Source organism: Temnothorax longispinosus, chromosome 12 (genome assembly GCF_030848805.1).
Source record: "Temnothorax longispinosus isolate EJ_2023e chromosome 12, Tlon_JGU_v1, whole genome shotgun sequence".
Classification (NCBI taxonomy): domain Eukaryota; kingdom Metazoa; phylum Arthropoda; class Insecta; order Hymenoptera; family Formicidae; genus Temnothorax; species Temnothorax longispinosus.
The window spans coordinates 11,558,478-11,581,891 of NC_092369.1; the positions used below are offsets into that span (position 1 = coordinate 11,558,478).

Below are 23,414 nucleotides of genomic sequence, written 5' to 3' on the forward strand. Positions count from 1 at the left end.
GGCGGCGCTCCTCATTGTGCGCGTTTCACGTCTCAACCGGGCGAGGCCTCTCCGATCTCTATGGGGCCTTACGTAATCGAGAATGGGGAAATCATCGCGTGAGGAAACGATAGTGACTGCCTTCGCATGCGTTTACGGAACCCCATGGTTTCTCTCTTTGTTTTACAACGGCGCGTGTGAAAGATATCGTTTGTCGTTCGCCGCGATTACTTTCTCGATCGGCCAATTAATGCTCGTACGCTCCATGGGTGTTGCGCAAGCGGCAGACCGATGTTAAGCCCGGCGATCGTCAGACCTCCTCATTAACTCTCGTTACGATTCCCTTTGATAAGGAACATGGCAGCGGTAGGCCGGTCGCGCTCGCAACGATGGTCGGCGAACGGACCTTACCCCGACTGACCCGACGCTCGACCGATCATCATCCTTTGCGCAACGGTACCGCTGATCGTTGCGTAAGCACGTGCCACGGCCTTGCACTCGCGAACAAAGTCCTTGGCGCCAAAAGTGCTTCAGTTGCTTCGGCGCGATCGAGACTTCTTAATTCGTTAATTCTCTGTGCACTTTCATCTGATTTTTTCTCCTCTTTTCCCCCTTCACGTTAACAAAAGCCTTTCCAGTTCTCCGACGATTTTTCGAATTGCGCGTTCGAGGTGGATCAATCAGATTTTCTTGTCGTTCTACGGAGCCCAACGTGAGCGGTTAACACGTTCGTCGCGAGTTTCTCCATCAGGTTTCGACAATCTTGCTGCGTCTCGAGTCAGCACGCGGTATCGTACTACTTTCGTTCACCACGCTCGTTGCGATCCCGGGTATCGTAGGCGCGTGCGACTGTGCGACGGCGGCGGCTGAATGGTCCGCGGTCAGGGTATGGGGCCCGGCGTGACGAGAGGTGTTCCAAGGAGTTTCACGAGACGAACCACGTCCGCTAAGAAACTATCACTTTTTCCGCTCGCGATGAGTTTTTTTATATGCACCGGGGGTAGGCCCGCGCGCGGATAAACCGGATGCAGAAGCGCGGACGTAGCGCTGTGCGCGAGCGCGCGGCGTCTCTCGCAAACTAAACCGGCCCAAAGGGGGGGACACGGCGATTTCTTGGTCTCCGTCCGCCGTCCGTGCGTGCGTGTGCTAAACGGGGGACGATGGAGAAAAAAAGCACCGTCAGCGCGCGCGGTGGAAAGGCGCGCTGATAAGGCGGTCGCGGTGAACGAAAAATCCGTCGTTGGCTACTCGAAGAGATATCGATTGAAATAACACGATATATTCCGGGGGGGAAGGCAGACCCGCCAATCGGTACGAGCGACACGGCGGAAACGGCCAATCGCGCCCGCACAGCTTTACGCCGCTTATACGCGAGCTATCTCTCCTCTTTCACGCAACCCCCCTTCGCTAGCTAGGCCCCCTGCTCTGTTCCCTGCCTGCCGCCGCGACTCCTCGTCATACGCGTCCTTCTCCTCGCCTCTTGCCTCTCCTGGCCGCCTTGTCCTCGTGCTCGCTTCTACTCCACCGCCGCCGCCGCCGCCGCCGCCGCCGTCGTTACTTCTTTTCCTCCACCCTCTGCTCGCTTGCGGGCGCGCGACCAGAGAGAGGAGAACGAGAGAGAAAGGCGCGTACGTTTGCGCGGCGGGCGAACGGCGGAGTGAGAGGGGGACGATCCGGCCGGTTCAGGAAGTGTGCGCGCCGATCGAGGTGTCATCCTCGACCCAATGGATTTTTCCACTCGTCGCCGTACATTTTTCTCCGTATCATCACCAACGATAATGATCCTCCTCCGTTAAGTCGCGTATCCCTCCTGTCCTGCTACCCCCCCCCCCCCGCCCATACGTCTCTCGCCCGGAACTCGTACGACAAGGAAGTCGGATTCAGAGGGTGACGCATCCGCGCCGCGATCGGTACGCGACGTGACGGAATTAGGGGACGCGGAAATTACTGTCGAATGATGTGCGAGGGGATAATTCAAGTTGCGTCTTGCCGCGGAAGCATCGACCTTTGCAGATTTGATGAGATAGTTTCGTGATGGAAGGGTTCCCGGGGGGTATGTGACTCTCTTTCTCTCCTTCCCTTCCCCCCTCTCTCTTTCTCTCTCTGCTGCTTTTACATACGTTATAATATTCCATTACATAGTATAATATATATTAATACAGATATTGATTATCCGATTATGGCTAATTTCCAAGTGGAAAGTCCGATATTAAGCTTTAATTAATTGCGAATCGCGCCGAATAATTTTGGACTAATTTAAGGACTACATGCCACCGGCCTTTTGGGCTGTCGGATAAGCTCCACGGTGAAGTGAGCCATTCAATTCCTGGCACCTTACCAATCATTCCGCCGCTCGTGCATGATGAATATATTTAATGAAATGTGCGGAGATAACGAACTAGTCGATATCGGAATAAAAATGCACGAGGATAGGGGAGCACGCTCTCGATCGATTTCGCAAAAGCACGTGAATCGTCTTCGTAATTTGTTAATAGTAGTTTCGATAACGGTTCTCATCCGTTTTTATAAATTATAATTCTGTTAGGAAAGCTATAGAGTTCGTTATAGCCATAAGTATAACATTTCATTTTCCATTGTTACAAATTATTATACCCACGTTTAAATTCAAATGGCACAAATTTCCTCTTGACTTAAATATTAAAGAATTTAATTAATTCAACTAATTATCACTAAATCCTATTAATTGTTCATGCCTAACGTTGCGTATTATAATATTCAATAATCATATTTAGGTGACAATTCGCATTTGAGGTACGATCGATCGGATTGAAAGTTTCGGTTTCCAATGGATTTCTTTCGCCGCGCGCGTTCTCCATACTCCTCCCTGCCTTCGGCGATTTATTTTGGGCGTGGAGTCGCGAAGGTTAACGGCGTAGAAAAGTGCGTGCTAAAAGCGCGTCCGCTTAGAGACGGAGAGAGAAAAAAACAGGGCGGAGTCTGCGGTGGAGACTCTTCGCCTATCCATCATGGCTGCTTTATCAGTGACGCGTCGCGATAAGACACTCGCCACACACGCGCGCGCGCGCGTACGTGTCCGTGAGAATTCTCAATGGGGCCGGAAGGAGAGAACACGTGACATGATCGTGTCTCTTTCTCCGGCTGATCTTTTTTTTTCTCTTCTTTCAAGAGATGGACGCGAGAGGGATTGCAAAAGTCCCGAAAGTTGTTCCTGGGCCGAAACTTTCAATCGGATTATCCGCATCGGCGAGATCTCCGTTCTCTGCTGGATGAAGGTCGACTTAACGAGATGGATAAAAAAATTTGCAAAAAGCCGAGTATTCGCGAATATTAAAAAAAAAAAACGGGATATTGCAGGACGGGCGTTAATGCTTTATACATGTATAATTACATATTACTGCCAACATATCTTTAGACACTTCGTGAAAATATTCTCGTTATATTATATTTATTTTTCCAATTCATACTTCGGTATCCGCTTAAAAATTTCAGCTTGCATTGCATTATTCAGCCTGCTCCGTTACCATCGTATATCGTTTAATATTTTACCTCACGATAAATATTAAAAGATGATACATATTGCAGGTCTCTGTATGAATCTTGAATGACGTATTTTATAACTTATCTATTTTTCTATCTGTCCGTGTGTGTGTGTGTGTGTGTGTGTGTGTGTGTGTGTGTGTGTGTGTGTGTGTGTGTGTGCGTGTGTGCGTGTGTGAGAAAGTATTCGCGATTTTCCAGTCAGAATGTGGGTGATCGTACGGTAAGCTTCGTAATAATAAAGTTGTTAAATGGTGACGGAGACTAGTGTGAAAAACCAAGAAAGAGAGAGAGAAAGAGAAGTGCAACGACCATAAGCGAGTTGCGCAGCGTGTGGCGGTATAGTAGAGCAGCCGTGGAGAAAGTGTCTCGGGGGATATCGAGTAATACAAGACGATCGAGATATTGCATTCGGAGTCCGTTCGAGTCGACGTGTTTTGAACGCATTATTAAAAGTCGCGTAAAAACAAATCGCGTGATTACATTGCAACCATTTTCGCATTTCGATCGTCCCGTTTTCTCGTACGTAAACGCGCATAAGAAGAGAGAAGTACCCAGGCGCAGATCGAGACGTATCAATTAAGCCCATTAATTCACTGTCAGTAATAAGACCGGTTAAACGGTGACTTCGGTCTGAGCGAGTCGATCCGAGCGGACTCGCCAATCGAGGATTATTTTGCGCCGCTAAATACCTCATTGGATTACGCCGCTAATGCCTTATGAGTATTGGGCGTGTTGAATAATTGAATTATTGATACTCCTTTCCGCTTGCGTTAGGAGACGAGATTTATCGGGATATCACGCGAACGAAGTCGCGTGTACGGCGCGGATATAACCGCATGACGAAATAACGCGCGGTCGGGCTTATTCGCGTTTTAATTTAAGAGCGATTTACAGTGTTTGTTCGATCGCGCGTTAACGTGTATCGCGGTATCGCCGCGGTATCGCCGACCGATCGTGCGATCGTCGCGCGGATAAGGAGCGGGCCATTAACTCCGCAAATACCCCGGTATATATCGCGGCAATGAGAGCGTTCGACCGCGCGTTGTTCGCAGTCAATATTTTTCCCTATCGCGCGACCGCAGCGCGCGTACGCGAGGAATAAGAACGGCGCGGGACGAAGAAAAAAAGCGAGAAAAGAACGAAAGAGGATAGTAAAAGTAGGAGGGCGAGGTGAAGGGTGGAGGCAGGCGGCGGCAAAAGGAAGACGCCACCGCGCGAAGGCCGAGGCGCGCATTCTCGTTGCCACCCCTTCGCGAAATTACTGACCACGGGCAACGCGAGCAGCGCGGAAAGAAAGAAAGAAAGAAAAGACGAAAGAACGCGGGAGCAGCGCAAATAAAAAGAACTCGAAACACGAGCGTCGGTCGAGGTCGGGGTTGCGGGGAAAGGAACGAATGGGGGATAGGCGGGGAGGAGAGGCAGAACATCGCAATAAAAATAAACTGCTGTTCGAGGGGCTGAAAGGCCGGCGGAGTTGCAGTCGGGCGAGGGGATGCGTATTGGGTGAGAGAAAAAGAAGAAGTGGAAGAGAAGAAGGGAAGTAATAGCAGAAGAAGAAAGAGAGTGGCAAAAGAAGGCAGCGGCGGTCGTTGGCGGCGGGCGGGGAGGAAAATAAGGGGAATAACGAAAGAAGCAAATAAGAGTCTCTGTGTGAGCCTCTTCTTCCTCCACCGCCGCCGCCTCCACCACACCGCCGCCTTCGCGCTCCCTTCTGCATGGTGGGGCGGGAGGCAATGAACAAGAAGGCGCGAATGGGACGCGCGGGGCAGAGTAGAAAGGCCGAGCGAGAGAAAGAAAGAAGCGGGGAAAGAAGAAGAGAGGAGAGAGAAAAAATAAAAGTCCGGCAGGCCTTGGCTGCTGCAGTTGTCGACGGCCGCGTTGCCAAGTCTCATTTGTTTATCATTAGTTCTCCAGCCTCCCGTTTCGCGAGATTGCGAAAAAAATAAATCTCGCGAATTTTCCGGTCAAATTTTACACGCGCCCGCGAGTTTCGCGATACATTCGCTATCGGCGATGATGTACCCGTACGCGACCCAATCGATGGGATTTTGATCGCTTTTGCGACACAAACGTAACAAATAGATAGCTATGTCGTAAGAATAAGATAGCGCTACGATTAACTGCGCTACACTTGTCAATGCAATCGAAAATAAATTAATTAATTCGCGTGCGACGCAATCGCGCACGCATATATCACTCAGGGATTATGTGACCGATTGTTTCTCAATGTAGAATTATGCTTTATGTTTTCCAGCAGTCCCGGGTGCCGTTAATCTCCGCCTATAATACTAGAGAAGATCGCGGGGCGATGACAAAGGGGAGGAATCTGCGCCACCGACGACGTCTACGGATAGTCTACACGTGAGACATTTAAACTTTATGCAGAATCTGATTACTCGAATAATGGAAAGCGGCGGTTGCGTTTTATCGTTTATCTACTTAGATTACTTAAAAGGCGATGATTTACATATTCCGCGCATAGACCATCCGTCGCACATTTACGCACGATCTACTCGCGAAATATCTAGACTGTCCGGTAATCAGAATAGCTGGATAACGAAAAATAACAATAATTTTTTAACCTCGTAATTTGGACTTGTCTTGAACATCTTTGTGAAGAAAAAGTCGATCTTAAGTTTGTCGGAAAAGGTCGGGCTCGACTCGATTTCGGTCTCTTTCGATTTCGTCGCGACTGTCACGTGGACTTTCTGAGTCATCATGCGTGCACGCATTCACGCATGCACACGTCGATCCGCGCATGCGTTCGCAATGTGCACGCGCGCGTGCTTTACACTCCGCACGCGTATAAATATGTATACACGCCGCGCGTACAACCGACGTCGACGCTCGTGATCGCGGAGTCGCCGTGCTCCATCGTCCCCCTGTACACGTCTTTCCCGTCGCCCTCCCGCTTCCTCCATCGCCCTCGTTGCCGGGCCCTCGTGCACTTACAAACGTTTGCATACAAATATACCGGGTATCTCGATGGGTGGTATGCTGATTAGGGAATCCACGCGCAAATTCTTCCATTATTTATGGATCCTCATTTTTAGGACGGTGGCGTTACGCCTCGCCGCGCCGCCCGCGCCCGCGCCCGCGCCGGCCCGGCCGGCCTGGCGTAATTTAACATTTCTCCGCGGCTGGGATATTTTAGTTTTAATCGCTGTATATCGATTCGCGGGCGGGCAACGGTCGATGCTGCCGGCGATGCGACGCGACGCGCCGCCAACGCGGATTCGCGCCGCTTGTGGTCGTTGCGACTTACCGGAGAAACGGAAGAGCGCGCGAAGCCGCGCGCACGTAATGACCGAATCATCGCTTGTTCTTTACGCGATCTCTATCGTTCCTTCCCCGATTCGCGAAAGTCCGCGATATCGATCCGCCCCGCGGACGATCGCGTGAGAGCACGCGCTATCGGGATCGAGCTTCTTTTCGCGATCGTCCTCGCATTCTCCGGTCTTTCGCTCTTTCGCTCTTTCTCCTTTCCTCGTCTTTGTCCTACTATTCGTCCCTCTTGCCCTTCGTATCGCCATGAGAACGTCGTCGATAATGAACGACCGACATCGTATGTACACGTGAGGAACGCCGAGAGCGTCCACGCGCGTTCGCTCCGCACGCGGGATTTCCAACGGCGTTCGATATTTCCGCATTCTGCGGAATTACGAACGAGGACGCTCTCTCGGCCGTGTATACGTATTGTAGAATGCGGCTGCATTCTTATGCCGCAATTGTTTCGGCTTCGCCCAACTGTCCGCAAGTCGAATGCAACGAGTTACATCACGGTCGCGCGCGTACGTCATCCCGCTGCGCCGAGAACGCGCTACGGTCCCGCGATATTCCGATCCGCGTCGATGGAGCTATTTTCCGCCTGCGTAGGTATCCTTAATAAACCGCTTCTCATTTGTATATTAATAACGAGCAATTAAATAGGCGATTCACATATAGCGAGGGTAATAAAAATAAGAGTTATACAAGATTGCGGCGAACATTAAGTATACATTTTAGAATACATTTCAGTTTTTTCTTCCGGTGAGGAAGAGGAGAGGAGGTCACGCTGATAAGTGCCAGGGGACCGATCCGACGGCGTGCGTAACGGCGCGCAAAGTTCCCGCGCCGCGCGCGAGTCGTCGTCGTCGTCGACTTGTCGTACACTTTCGGTACGGTAAGAAAAAGGGCAAATAATACCGGATTTAAGAACCGGCTGCATCCGTGCAAGACCGTGTCAGATTACGCGCCGGTTCTCCATCCTCCTCTCTGGGGGCCCCTACCCGGTCTGGTCCCTCCTTCCCTGCTGACTCTGCCGTTGTCTCCCGTTCTTGAGATCGCGCTGCGCTCCGCGCGCGCGGAGCAACGAGAACCGCAGTGACGCCCGGCTGCATGGTAGTAAACGAGCCGCGATAAATGGACTTCGATATTAATTAAGCCGACGTTCAGCTGACGCGCGACGCGACGTTACAAATCGGTACGCGCGGCACGGCGCGGCGAGTCGTTCCGTTTTTATTCGCGGTGATCGAAGCCGCGTCGCAATATAGCGGCGCGCCGCGCCGGTAGCGGCTCTTTCGCATTCATACGACGATAATGCAATTCCGCAGTACTCCGTTTCGATCACGCTCCGTTTCGCTTCCCCGTCTTTTCCTTCCTCTCCTTCTCGCGGGCGTGTTGCCGTCGCAAGATGGCCAGCGACGAAATCCTACTTTCACGCTCGCAGACATGTCATGCTCTCGAGAGAGGCTGCGGAGGCCTGGTGGGGTCCTCGTCGCCGCCAACGTCATACGGACGTATCGGCCGGCCCCGCTTGTGGCAGTAACCTTGCGTTCTCGCGTCACGTCATTTTTTATTATCGTATCAAACGTATGCTAACAGTCGGCGTGACGCGACGCGACGCGACGCGGAGACATGACGGGGCGGGCGGGCGAACGCGGTGATCGTGGTCGCGTCTGTGGGCAAGGTAAGACAATATGAGCAGGCTTGTCGGTGGTCAGTACCGCCGGTACAGTCCATGGAAAATCATTCCTCCTTGCTCTCTTTCCGACTCTTTGTTTTCGTTTCCTGCGCGCCTACTCCCGGGCAGCATGCACGAGCCCGGCATGCCAGGCTCGAGAAACGGGGCTTTCAGAGAGCTACCAGCGACAGCTGGAGCTCGGACCGATAAGTCGTAGAATATCGTAACGATGATCATAAAATGAAAGGGGTATGTGTCCACGGGGCACGGGGGAGATCGCGAATCGATCGGCCGCGGCGAGTAGTGAAACTACGACGTCGCAGAGCAGGAAAATTATCTCGAGCGTAATTAACGTCAAGCCGGGGACGTATAGAGGCGGTGTAATAAATTGGCGCTCTCGTGGACTCTCGCGCGGAAATGCAAATATCGAAAATATCGTTCGCGCGAAACGACGCCGCCGCCGCGCCGTGCCGCCGGTGTTGGCACGCCGACCACGTTTGCGTTTGCGAGCCGGTCGATCAGGCGACGTGGCATTAACGTCTCGATATCCGCGCAACCTTGACCGAGTACGCGACCGATTGCTGAATCCTCGACACCTGGAGACGACCCTGACGCGCCGGTGAGAAATTGCGCGCGTTCGACCAACTGCTATCTTATCATCGAATCATCCGCGAACCGAGAATTTTCTTAAGAATAACATGTCGCGACGGATTATCTTCGACGATTTTAAAAGCAGCATAGAATCTGACTTTGTAAGAAACCGTGCGTTAATACTTCACCATTTCGCGACATTTTTTTTTTCTAAAACGGTCTTGCGGTCGCGGTCTTGCTCCGCTGCGAGTCGCTGATGAAAGAAAGCCGGCGAACTGTCTTTGATAATCTCTAATTTATTTTAATGACGCCGAAGCGTGACTCGGGGGAGAGAAAGAGAGACGAATCAGAACGAGACGGAGACTCGGCGAGACTTCGGGAGAATGCCGAACGCCTCCGACGCCGCTACGTTGTCGGAGGTCAGGTTCACCAGCCGCGCGATGCGCTCGATCTCTTTCTTCGCTCGTCGTTTTCGATGCGCAGATGGAGCTCGAAAGATCAACGCGATTAGAGCTGCGATAATCTTTTCTTTGTCAAGTTACGTAAGACGTGAGAAACAGTGTTGGAAAATAATTCTAAGTAACGTGCAATAAAATTGCAAAGCGTATACGAGTTGAAAAGTTTGATTCTTAAAAACCAATCGAAAATGATCAACGTATAAAAGTGGCACAGTTATCTTTTTTAGCATAATGCATAATATTTAATTCAATATTTATTTCCAAGCAAATACCTGATTTTTTATGTGCCTTATATAATGTCTACCGGAGTACGCGCTAAACGGAGTTATTTAACATTAATTGATCTTTGATAGGCACGATCGTAGAGCATGAATGAGAGTAGCGATTAAATATTGATACGATTTTGGAGTGACGGCCAAGGTGCGAAATATCGTGACGCCATGTGGCGAAGGTCGCGTAACGACGCGTTCTTGCGAAGGTCTCGCGCAAAGCGGGATCAACGTTCCCAGGACGTAAGAGGATAGTCAAAAGTAACACCGAGTCAAATCGCGTGGAATCCGAAGGCCCCGAGAGTGCCGTGCTGCACATCGTGGCTCACGGTCGAGCCGTCCGCAAGCGGCGCGGCGGCGGCGCGCCTGGCAGAGAGAGAACGCAGGATGCTGGCCGCTGCATCTTGCATATATGTATGTTTTATGTCAGCGTGCATTCTGCATTCGCGCCGTTGCCACATCCTCCTCGACTTCTTTCTCTCTCTCTGCTTCTTTCCCCGCCAGCCTCTCATTCCGCCCTCCCTTTCTCCGCGACGTGTACCGCGCGTCTTTTCTTCTCATTAAATCCCGTCCCCCTCGTCTCCCGCCTTTCGTCTTTTCTATCTTTTCTTCGGTTCCACCCGCGCTTCGCGAATCGCGCGGCGGCGACGGTGTCAACGAACTCGGAAAAGCGAATGCTCGTACCGAAAAAGGGGAACCCAAGGGGAAAAGCGCGTTACAATATAGCGTCGGAATGCTTAATAGATCGCTTGTCGAGATAAATAACCGCTCGAGCTATACCGAACGAAACATTAAGCAGCGTTGAGTACAAGCTCCGATTGTTGCCCGCCGTTGATCAACCGCAACGATGTAACAAGATGACTGGCTATCGCGGGCCGATGATTTTTCCTCCGCTCGTAGAGCGCCAGAGCTCGTTATCCGAACAAAACAAAGCTTACTCGCCTATCGCGAGTTTTTTTCTCAACCCGCAGGTAACTCAAATTTCTCCCCTCGTCGAAACCTCCCGGCGAAATTCCCACGAGAAACGCGCGGGGAAGGGTTGGCTTTTTGCCAGCGAAATCATTTTTCTTTGCGCGTACGCGCGATCCGCGATCAGCACGCGTAACATTTTCTTTCATTTATCTCTCTCCTTCGCCCCAAGCAGTCTTCACGTCTTTTATTATCTTAAAGAAAGTTTCAGAGGTTTACTTTTATTCTCAGTTTCGAAAGAGTTTATTATGTTTTCTTCTTATTTTATAATAAGTGTTCTCGTAGAGTTTATTAGCATACGAGTAATTTCTATCTTTGACTCTCTTTCTCTTTCTCTCCGATTCTCTTATTCTCTTTTCCTTCCACAAACTCTCCACGCCTCTCACTCTCGACTCTCATTTCCTTCTACACGCAAGCGATCTCGTCGTCTACGGTGCCGCCTGCCGCGCTGGTTTGAGAGTCGTGAAAAATACTGATACATAGTATTACGCGGAACTTATGCAGCCGAGCCGTGTACACGAAACCGTCCGGGATAAGTTTGTTGCCGACTGGCAAGTGACGGAGCGTCACGGGAGGTCGATCAGTCCGTCTCGACGTTGGAGTAGGTCGAGATGCGCCTCGTACCTCCCTCCCCGCATGATCGGTATACCCCGAAAAACAGACACGGTCAACGTCGATCCGCGATCGTGATCTTGATTTGCACTCGCGGTTCGCATTTAGCGTTAAATGTGACTGTCTGATTATGAGTTTTATTTATCATATCACGAAAATCATACTTTCCAACGTTGCCGCGTTAAGAAAGATGGAGATATATGGCACTATGCATAGAATATGAACGAATCAAAATGTACCGAATCGACGTTTTAAGTTCGCGAAGCTTTTATAGATTTGTTCACATATATTTGGAATAATTTCGTTAGGGGACAGATTTAGGAAAACGTTCGAGAGAAGGATCGAACGGAGTGCCGGCAGATCGAGTATCTTCTTTGTTCGGAAAGGGAAGAGTATGCGCGGGAATATAAAGTGCAAGTTTTTCGCGAAGCGCGTAGTGTAAGGCTTTCACGAACGGTAAACGCGGAGATCTTTCTTCTCTGGTATCTCGGCGTCGCGTCATTCAGTGGGCAGTGTCGTTCGCGCTCGAAGGAGCGCGTCGTCCTCGTTCCGGAATGTGTGACCGCGGTACGCGATCCTGAGGAAGGACATGTTTGACGTGGGGCCTGTCTTAAGGCTAAGCGGCCGGTTTCGTGAATGCGTATGACGAAGGAGCGCGTGGACAGCGAAGACGTCGCCCTGGCTAGTTCCGCTTGCGGTACCGGAACTACCGGCAGGTTAGCCATGTTAGCCGTACAATGGAGCAAATCCGGAAATGAAACGAGGTGCCAGGACATTCGCTTGCTGTCCAGTCGCTCCCCTCTTCCCCCCTCGCGCGGTGATACCAGGTTTACACGTAGTCAATGAAGGCACCGGTCAAGTACCAGTTTATTTGTTTACCTTTTCCATCACTTTTTTTCGAAGAAGGTGAGCAAGTAACTTGACTCGCATTCCTATTGACTTCGTGTATTTATGGTTTTCTATATTGCCTCTTACCTCTCGTGCGCGAGTCTTTACAGTAGGTGGATCACAGTTAAATCGCAGTGGTAGGAGCTAGGTAAAAAGATCACAAAATATGGCACACTGTTGCCCGAGTTCATCGTTCGGCACTTCGCGGCGCGGCTGGTCGCTCTGGTGGGGGCGGCGGATCCGGTGGAGGAGGGTGACGAAGAAGAAGAAGACTGTACGAAGTTAGGGAAAGGGAGTCGAGAAAATGGGGAGAGAACGAGGAAGGAGCGTTTGGAGAACTGACGGAATTGAAATACGTAGAAGCGGGAAAGGAAGGAACGGAGAACGAGACGAGACGAGACGAGAGGATCTACCTAGCGCACTGTCAGCTGTCAACCGCGCACACGTTGTCAATAGTCTTCTTTCACAAGCGTTATTGCTATTCAGTCTGAAACGAGACAGATCGACAGTTCGACACCCTCGAGGCTCTTTCGCGGTTCCCCCGAAAGTCCCCACATTGGCCCCTCGAAGATGGTGTGAACGCGGTACGGTTTCCTCGTGAAATTCTTCCTATAATAATGAGCGGTAGCTGTCTCTCTTCTTTCGGTCTTTTCTCTCAAGAATCCACTGTCTTCTGTCGATCGGTCTCACTGGCTAATTCCTGCGTTCTCTTGGTCCCAATAATCTACCACTCGTTGCTTCTTTTTTTTTTAAACGCCCAGATTGGTCCCTGTTTCTTTTACTGGGTTAACAGTGCGTGGGAGAGGAAAGGGAGATGATGAAGTGAGAAACATCACTGGTACTCGTGGTCGGTACTGTCGTGGTCTTCGTGGTGGTGATGGTCGTCGTCGTCGTCGTCGTCGTCGCAGTCGTTGTCGTCGGCGTCGGCGTCGGCGTCGTCGTCGTCGTCGTCTTCGTCGCACTCTCGCCTCCTCGTATGTATGTGTGACGCGGTGCGCGCGTGGTGTCGCGTGAAGTTGATCGTGCGTGCGCACCTTGTGCTTCGTTAAAGAGTCTTTTCCGTATAAAATGCTGGGGCGCCGGCGAGAATCGGTTTGGCCGTCGCCGCGTAGGCTTCATGCCGGCGTCCTCGTCGCGGATTGGCCGCACATCATACGGTGGGGAGCACTGGCGCGAAGGTCCGAAGGTAGAGTACTCGCCTCGAGAAGCCACCAGAGCGGATCCAGGAGAGTATGAGAGTGGGGTAGCGCCTGCTGCTATTGCCGGCAACGCACGCTCTATCTACAGGGGGTTTCAGGGACGGCTAGGGTTGCATAGATCTACAACGATGACGCCAAGTTTAAATCAAGGATCGCACTCCAAGTCGTTCGAAAGTCGGGCAGGTTTTCACAGAATTTAAAGACAGTGATTTCGCAAGTAGACAAATCTCGTTGTACGATCATATAATGGTCTATATATGTGTTAATCCACTTGACTGTATGCGAGCTTGATCAAATAGCAAATAGCCATCGAAACGACTCATGTCGGTGAAGAGCGTTCCATTGGTTTCGGGAGCGACATAGAACGCCTAGTTCGGACCGCCAAAAATAGTGATTGGCACGGAGGGAGTTCCTAATCTGGAAGTAGTATGCGATCGACCAATGGTCTTTCGTTAAATTTGGGACCGTGCTCTAGTGGGGACGTAGGCGCATAGTAACGTGATGAGATAAATTCTAGTGGGGATAAAGGCCCATGGAAGATACGGTCGGACCCGTGGAACGAACTCGCCGAGCGGACCTTCCTCCTGCGTCCATCGGCGGGACAAGGACACGATTAAAACGAGAGAGGAATAGACAGAGAGATAGAGCGAGAGAGAAAGAAAGAAAGCGCGGAGAGAGTCGGAGTATCTATCCGACAGTGCCCATCTTTCTCTTTTTCTCTCTGTCTCTCATAGTTTCTCCGCAGCTTCTTCCGTCTTCGTCTCGCGTTAGTTTTGCACATGTCGCTGTCTCTTCGTCGAGCTCTCTTTCTCTCTCATTTCATCTATTGCCGTCTACCTTTCGGACTTCTCACTCTCTCCCCCCGCTCTCGCGCTCGGGAAGAGCCAGGCTATTCACCCACGCATGCACGAGATGACGATGATGATGATGCCGGGAACGCTGGCTGCTGCAACATGCAGGCTCCGAACGGTCGTTGCTTTTCCGTTTATCCGAGCGTTATAGTTATACCTCGAGTGCAAAAATGCACGATAAAATTCACGCGCGGAGAGAGAAGTGTGTCTTAATCCATTTACAGCATACCGGCGCGCCTTTCTTAATTAGCAATTATCGCAGCCACTCGATTTTCGTCCGCATCATAAAAATGTATCTCAATATACGAGTTGCTCACGCCGATATCTTTAAGATGTCTTTCAGGGACTTTCGACAAAGACACCCTCTCTTTCGCGGAAATCGCGATTCTTTTTTTTTTCTTAACTGACCGAGTTAATTTCGTGGCCGCGAGACGATCGGTTCCCCTCTTTCTAATTGTCTGACCTCCATTTTTAATCTCGAAGGATAAAGAAACATCTATACTTCTCCGTCGTATCTTTAGCGGATTTTTTTTTCTCGCGGTGTGCAACGCGCGAGTGACATTGGTGAACCGCCGTTGTTGTCGGCGTCGTCGTTGCCGTCGTTGAACGGCCTCGCTGACACAGATTCCGAATCGGCTATTTTTTACTCCGGCCCGCTCGCGCTTTTTTATCTCCGCTCCTTGGTGCGTGCGCGCCTTTTTCTTCCCCGCGCCTCCCTCTTTGCGGAGATCGTTCGTTCGCTCGCTTTCCTTTCCTCTTCCCACGCGCCCATCTTCTTCTCTCTTTCGCGTCCTCCTCTCCCTCGCATTCTCAGCCAGATCTTGACCTACGACTACGTTTGGGCCAACATTTTTCGGTAGTCGACCCGTTCGAGCAAATGGCAATCTTTTCAAGACAGTTATAAATGCCATATTAATATATATATATAATGTCATATTAATAATGAATTTATATTTTATTCTGTTTCTTTTATATAAAAGTTTAAAAAGTGCCATGTTAAAAAATTTACTACATTTTAAATATCTAAAAAACTTTATTTTTCAAGATTAATTACATTAATTCTTGTTATTTTAGTTCCGCCTTAGTCACAACGTACCAATGCCGATTATAGTAATTTCGCAATTGTTTTATTTGTTCAATGATTTTTAAATCGGTTTTTTCTCTCTGTAGCATAATTCTATTACAAATTATTTCAAGGAACTCTTCAAAAGATATATCTGTCTAAAAACTCTAAAAGCACTAAGTTCACGCGCGTGTCCAGAAAATCGTGAAAACCGCGGTCATTTTAGCTGCGTTGCATTTCAACGATCAGCTCCGAGTGCACGCAAAATGCACAGATATATCTGTCTCGCCATCGCCGCGGAGGGAACTCGGAGAACTTATTCTCCTCTCGCTTTCTCGCGCGTCTCTCTCCTTCTATCCTTCTCGCGCTTTTTCTCCTTTCTTCCCGCGCTCTCGCAGCCAGATCCTGACCTACGACTACGCTTTCGTGCGAACGCGCGAATTTCGCCCGAAAGTCGACGCGGCCGAAGGAGCGGATTCGCGGACCTCCGAGGTCACGGAGCGACAGTGGGGATCTGAGGCCGTGGGTCCACGAGGGGGGCCGCGACGTGAAGAAAGAAGGCAGACGAGAGGGAGATCGAAGTAGATGGTGGAGGTGGACGTAGAACTGAGGGGGACGAGGAGAACGTCCAGGAGGATGCGGTGGTGGCGGAGGACTAAGCGACATGGCTCACGGCGGGATACAGGAGGCGTGAAGGGGGAGGGGAGAGAGAAAGAGAGAGAGAGAGAGAGAAGGTTCGATGAGGAAGAAAACGGACGAAGAAGAAGAAGAGGAAGAAGAAGAAGAAGAGGACGAAGAAGAAGAGGATGAAGAAGAAGAAGAAGGGGGCTGATCCAGCGGCAATATACACACGGAGCGGCGCAGACCGCGGCAAAACTCCGCAGTTTTGCTCTGTTCGATTTTGCAAACTTATATTTAGAAGGGCAACGATCTTTTGCCGCGCTCGCGGCGGCCCCAGCGAGAAAGAGAGGAGAGGAGAGGCGAAGAGAGGTTCTCGGATACGCGCGCGGTCTCTCTCTCTCTTTCTTTTTCTTTCTCTCGCGGGACGGACCCCGAGATTTCTCGACCGCGAGAGAGCCACGAAATGGCAACTCTCGCTACCATTGCGTTTGTGCCCCGCTTTTTCTGCCAGTTATAGCCGTGTCTCTTTTCGTCCTCTCTTCACGCCCCTCTCTGTCACGGATTATTTTTCTTTGTCTCGGTAGCATCGTTATTATCTTACGTCAGCGATTTCGATCCTTTCGGTTCGACGGGTTCGAAATACCGTTGCCGAGTAAAACGTCGCTCCGCAGACGCGCTAAGAAACCATTTAGACACTCATATAACACTCATCGCAAAATACTCGCGATACGGAATCTATGAGATTGTTGTGAAATTTAAAATTAGACCACGGATCGAACGCGAATTTATTTGCGAGTCGCGAATTTCCTTCGCTACGCCGCATTATTACACATGGACGAATTTATAGACGGGCGATACACGCTCGTGACGTATATTGAGTAATATCGCCCCGTGCACCAAGGCCGAAAACAGTGCGGTCCCTACGTTGCCCTATAATCGTGCATGCATTATGGGAAACTTTGAGGTCAGTTACCTCGGCGAAGTGTGTGTGTTTCGTCGTCGCCTTTACTCGCTCGCGGCGGGTTTCGCGCGGGCTCGCATGCCCCGCTCAATAACGAATTCGCTGGTTCGTCGCGCGAATACGTGCCGCTAATTGACATAATTGCCCGCAACAAATATTCGCGTGGGCCACCGGAAAAGTTTCGCCCGTCTATTATCGGAGAACCGATGTTTTGCGACGCTCACCCTTCTGTTTTCTTGTCTTCTTCGCCATGTAATGTATGTAATCATTACGGAAATACCACGACTGTTGTTGATATATGCATACGTCATTAAAAAGGAGTTCGCGCTTCTGGAATAGCCTCAAGCCTGTGTATTTCTGTCCTGAGCGCGATAATCGCGCAACACGTGTCTCCCCGTCGTTCTACTCCGTATATTATCGCAAATTCTCGCGAAAGTCGGACGATAATCGGCGAAATTCGTCGTTCGATTCCCCGCGGACCTCCGGCGAACATACCACGACGGGATATTTCCGCGATATACGCGCTGAAACGTAATATAAGCGTCGGGTACGCATGGCGTGCGCGGGCGGATTTCGCTCTGTCTCGTGGAACAAGGTTTTCTCTATCTCTTTCTCCCGGCCGCCCCTGCGAGTGCAATCTTATCGTGGAGCAGCGCGCTGCACTCTCGCCGCGGCAGCAGAGGAGCGCGGAGTCAACGAACGATAAAAAAAAGCACGAAGAATAAACTCCGTTCCGCGTACCCCTCCCCGTTCCGCGCGCGCACTCTTCCTTCTCTCGCACGAGGAGAGCTCTACTCTTTTGCCATCCGCGTGTTGCAACCTCTCGGGCGTGTGTGGGCGCGAATGCGGCTTTCTTCCATCCTCTCTTTCCCTTCCTTCCCCTCTCCGTCCCTTTGACGCCCCTCTCTCCTTTTTTCTTTCTCTTTCTCTCTCTTTCTCTACTGCGCGTTCTCCCCGCGCTCTTCGCCGCCCCCGCGGCTCAGTCGCCACGCCGCTCCTCTTCCCTCTTTTTCTCGTGGTTTGTTTGGGGTAGGTCACGGCGAAGCCGCATACGAAAGACGGGGGAATGGGGGAGAAAAGTGAGAAGGAAAGAACCGTGTGCACGTCGGCGCCGGGGGCCTGGGTCCGTCGCGACGCGGCATCTTCCACCTTCCTCTGCCGTAAACGACTCTTTGTACCAATCACGTAGTTTTGACATGTCATTTGCGAACGGTAGTCGTGCTTTGATGCAGCCCGCTAGCGAAATGCATCCATACGGTTTCGATTACTCGTGGAAACAGAATGGAAAGTCATTAAGGGCTGCGTATCGTCATTTCAATGTGAAAATTCCGAGTCTTTTGTGAGCACTACCGTCAGTATTATCGCTCTGGTATTTTTCACAAATTCTTTTTTACTAATTACGCTAGTAGGTGCATTTTGATATCTCTTTTTTCGCGCTATTTTCTTTCTGACTTTACATTTTATTTAGTTACATTCGCGAAATGATGTCTCGATGTTATTTCTGTCACTTATAGACGACGTTTTCGTGAGAAACGTTTTTGTCTTCTCCGAGAAAATTAGATTTCTGAAACAAATCTCCATCGCCATTATCACCCGCCGTTCTTCCACAGATTCACCGACTTTCACGAGCGATCGAACGCATTCGATTAGGCCGATTTCGAAGAGGTCGCGGATGCGCGCGCGTTATTGTTGCCGATCATGCGATCCGAAAATCATAGAAAATTACTGAAAAGCCAAGATACTCCGTGACGATTCGCTCGGGACCGGGCGAAAAGGGATAAAACGAGGGAGGGGAGGGCACCCCTCGTCTTGAGACGTCGTAATTCTGTCTTTGCCGTAACGGCTATCCGGCACGGAACTTGACCCCCCCTTCCTTCCCCTCCCGTCATCCGCCCTTTCGGTTTTCTTCCTCGACTCGAAACAGAACAACCCCACTCCACCTCTCTCTGCCTTTCCCCGGTAACCAAAAGGGTTACTCGCTGAGAGAGAAAGAACGGTGAAACAATGACACGCGCGCGAGAACCGTTATTTAAATAGTACACGGGAGCCTTCCGGGCATGAGGAGGAAAAAAAGGCTTGCGCTTCTCCGAGGGACGCAACGTGAGAAAGATTCCTTGGGATTTGCATGCCGGAGCGAGATGTATCCACGCCGCCAAATAGATAATATGCGCTTCTTTTCGTTTTTTGCTATCGTGCCAAGAGAAGCGAGAAGAACGTAGTCATTATTTGATCGTTTTGCATCGCGTCGCGCTCGATTATTAAATCATATACTTTGCGACTATCGTCACGCTTCGTGCGCCTGCATTTTATTAATTTTCTTCGTTATATCTTAAAATAATTAGAAATCTGTCGATCCTGCAGCGATCGAAAGTGAGTTATTAAATTTCTATCGTTAGTCTTTCTCGTTTCCTATTTAATTATTTAACCAAAAGTTTATATATATTCTCAAAATGTTTTAGCTTCCATACAGCGCAAAGCTCGATATAAAAACGTTTGTTACACCGAGGTTCTTATGCATATTGAGATAATGATAATACGTCACAATAATTTACATTCGTTAGAAAGCAGCTCCGTCTCTTTTGGTATTCCTTTCTTCTGATTTTTCTTTTTTCATTTTCCCATTCTCCCCTTCCTTCCTTCTTTCCTTACGGTTCTGGTTTCTCTTGGCAGCTGTCAGCTCAATCCGAAATCGTAGTCCCGGATCGATCAAGGGTGGATCGCGGTCTGGATGCAACTTGGCAATGATCGTTGCGCCGTACGAACCGGTTTAACGCGCGTTGAAAGAGCGAATTGGGGAGAAGCGCGGGCAAAAAATTCATTTGAATCAGCCGACCCGGGTCGAGCAGAGGCGTCGAAATAATTGGATTTTAATTTTCGAGGTAGCGCGAGGTAGAACAAAAAAACGCGGGTGCACCCCCGGTCCTGAGAACGGTTCTCCGCGAATGTTTATGTAATATCGTGGCGCACTCGTCTCGTCCTCTCTACTCCGCGGAACCCTTCATCTTTCCCACGAGCTCACAATAAATCCTCAAGTGCCCCGAAATTTTTTTTTATCAGGACGGCGTCATTGTCAGAGACAACAGCTGATCGCACACGCGTGTGTTATTCTTATCAATTCTTAATTAAACAATCCAGTTGAATTAAATTTGATTAAAGATTCGAAGATTATAGATTTTAATTAAAGCACACATAGCTTCTTGAGATTTTTCCGTGAGGCTGTGTTATCCTATTGTATTATAATTGATATAATATAACTATGTGCGCAACGATCTTTTTTTATAATTTTATAATATTAATTTAACATTAAGTAAAATCCGTAACAGATTAATGAACAGATTAATGAACCTTAAGCTTTAAGAGTTAAGAATCAAGTCCGGCCTATCGAGAGGGTACTCATATCAGTCCCCGTCGCTTGGACATAATGAAAGGACGATGGGTCGCTTCGACGGTTCGGTCCGCGAACGGTGCGTGGGGACGGCACAAAGGAGGCGAATGTTTTAATTAAATCCCGGGGAAACGTGGAAACTTCGCCATCGCTCGGCGTTTTTGCGATTTTCCGAAAGTTTCGCTTCGCGCGCGCGGCGCGGGACGGCTTTTAAGGTGGCGATGGAAGAAAAGGAAGGACGAGGTGGAACACGGCGCGGCGGGAGAACGAGGTGCCCGAGCAACCCCCCATTGCCTCCCGCCTCCCTCCTTCCGTTACCTTTTCCGCCGTCACTCCGACCGCCGCCTCTATCGCCGCTAAAATAAAAGAAGCCGCAAAAACAAAAGAGCGCTGCGGCTACTTAACGAAACAAATTGTTGTTTCGTCCTGGGGTTGAGAATTTTAAAGTTTCCAGCAGGAAGGGGAGAGTATCCCGCCTTTTTACCGCGCCGTACTCTCCTTTCCGGGATCTCACGCTCCGTTCATCAGTCGACAGTTTAACGTAATTCATGGCTCGTTAGGGCCGCTTTCTTTTCCCGTACTTTCGTGCTTGCAACGTTGTTGGCGCAAAGTCGCGCAAGGGAGCCCCGATATGCATCTCGCGTCGACGATCGTGCAAGCTGATCGGATACATCAGCGCGATTGATCAGTCGACCGAAAAATTGCCGCTTACCGATCGATGTACTTTCTCGCCGCGTGCGTGACACAAGCGCTAAACGTTACTGTACGGCGAGACGCACATTTCGCCGCATACCACGCGTCATCCGTTAAATCTCTAGTGTGATGTAACGACGCGCTCGTTAGTACGAGCGCGAGCGAGAACGAGGATCGTTCGAACCGCCGCTGGCGGTCAGTTACGAGTAAGTAAGACTATTACACAATGCACAGGAACAAGGCGACACATTCAGCCGACGAGGTACAAAACGAACGGCGATACATATACGATACACATACGACACATGCCAGCGGGTAAAGAGACAAAATAATAAGATAACATCCAAATCAAAATGACGAACAGAATAAGTGAGCAAAGCGATCGAGATGCAAACGAGACGTTCCAGGGGAGTTCGCGCGGAAGCGAAATCATAATCGGGCAGAATATAGCGAACTGAATGGCGCTGAATGTCGATAAACGAAAGAAAAATAATGTCAATGAGCGAAACGAGACGCAGCGCGTCTGCGACGTGCAGGATCGACAAGTTAAATGAAATGTAAAAGAAAAAAAAACGGCAGCGACACAGAATCTCGGCTGTCGGTGAGAGAAAGCGAGGAACTTAAGGTAGGGACACGCGCATGGGCAAGGAGAGCGTTAATAAAAGGGATTTTGTGAACGGGCTGAGTGTTCAACTCACTCGCTGCAGGGTGGACCAGCATTCCTCGAGGGTGCGTTCGCTGATGTTGCCCATTCCTCCACCACCGCCGGCACCTACTGCACCTCCAAGCCCCGCCGCAGAGGCACGAGACTATCAGGCAAGATAGGATAGCTCATGTTAGTCCCTGATCCTCGTCGTCCTTTTGGCGCTACTAACCGTCTCTACTACAAAGCTCCTTTTCGTCGGACGGTAGTCCGCGAGTGCTACTTCGAATATAAAAACAAACGCGTTCTGTCGTGGCAATGACAAGCCGAGAACGGCGTGACGGAATGAGTATTTCTATCTCGTGTGGGCACGCAGAAGGTATAGTTACGGAGTCGCTTGATCGAGGCCGATAAGGTGTAAATTAATATCGGTACTTGCGATAATAATCATTTGATAATGCAAAACGAGATTCCTACAAAAGTGTATCATATCGCGAAACGTCTCCATGCTAAGAGATTTTCTCGGTTCTGTCGGTTCTTCCTGTAAGCGATATTTATAGTCTCTCTAATTACAAATTGCCGATGCTCAGACTTGCTAACGCGATCTCAAAGTTCCGCTATCTGTCGGGAGATACGATGTGATTTTTTGCTTCTCTCTCTCTCTCTCTCACACACACACACACGCACTCTCACGTTCTTCTTTCTCTCTTTTCCTCATCGTATCGAGACTCCGCGGCCCATGCCGTCGCAGAAACACGGCGCGATATTTTCTTGGTAACATCTTCCCGGCGTACCGTATGACGTATGCGTATGGTATTATCTGTGTTGCGCGGGTCAAGAACCCCGGGAGACGACGTATCTGCATCTCTCGGCATTGGTGTGCGTGGGCCGCGTTCGCATTTGCGGACCGCACTGCTACTTTGACGTGTGCGTGCTTTCTCGGTCTCTCTCTCTCTCACTCTCTCTCTCACTCTCCCTTCCTCTCTCATTCTCCCTCTCTCTCTCTCTCTCTCTTTCTCTCTCTCTCACTCACTCACTCGCTCACTCTCTCTGTCGTTCACTCTCACTCACCCGCAAACTCTCTCTCCCTCTCTCTCCCACGATCGTGTAAGTTAGTACGATGTAGTAAGTCAACGTACCCTATTGGTGTGCATGTGTGCGTGTACGTGCGTCTGTGTATTAGTGCGAACCGTGGTCAGCGTATCTGAGTACAGTCACGTAATCAAACCGACGAAATTGTTGATGACATGTGACTCTGTAACGCTAAGATGACGCTAAATTAACGTAAAAGCTATTGCGTACGAATTCCGCTGGTTTTCCACACAAACGTTGTTCGCGAGCAGCGCGTTACATAGGCGATAAGTTAGAAGTGGCATTTGGTATGTCGTTGAGCGAGAATTTGCATTAGTAACGCACGTTCTATAACTTGGCGCCTCATTTTTGTGCGAGACGACAAACTTTCGCGAAGCGTTGAAACCGCGCTATTTACACGAACGTCAACATGTAGGAGGGACCTTGATATCTCGCGATACTTAGGGCCAGTCGACGCTGCCGGACGACAGCGTCGTTGAATAAATATTTTTCCCCGCGAGGAGAGAAACCTCGCTCGAAAGTATTGTCCGGCGTCTGTCGGCCTGCGAGTGAATGACCCTATTTATCGGTGCGTTATGTATTTTTATCGCGGTCGCCTCGCCCTAGTTATTTATCGCTGCTCTCTTCGCAGTGGATACGGAGAGTCGCGGGACACCCGTCCGTTTCTCTCGCGAAG

The 23,414-nt window shown here is 50.1% G+C and overlaps 1 protein-coding gene across 6 annotated transcripts in view; it reads right to left on the reverse strand.

Annotated features, from left to right (window-relative positions):
* The window catches only part of Dati (zinc finger protein datilografo), an 89,364-nt gene that overhangs the window by 62,688 nt on the left and 3,262 nt on the right, over positions 1-23,414 (reverse strand). For all 6 annotated transcript variants that reach the window (XM_071795152.1, XM_071795151.1, XM_071795149.1 and 3 more), the window contains exon 2: positions 21,702-21,812. In XM_071795152.1, the coding sequence (XP_071651253.1) occupies positions 21,702-21,812 (111 nt within the window). The remainder of the gene's footprint in view (positions 1-21,701; positions 21,813-23,414) is intronic.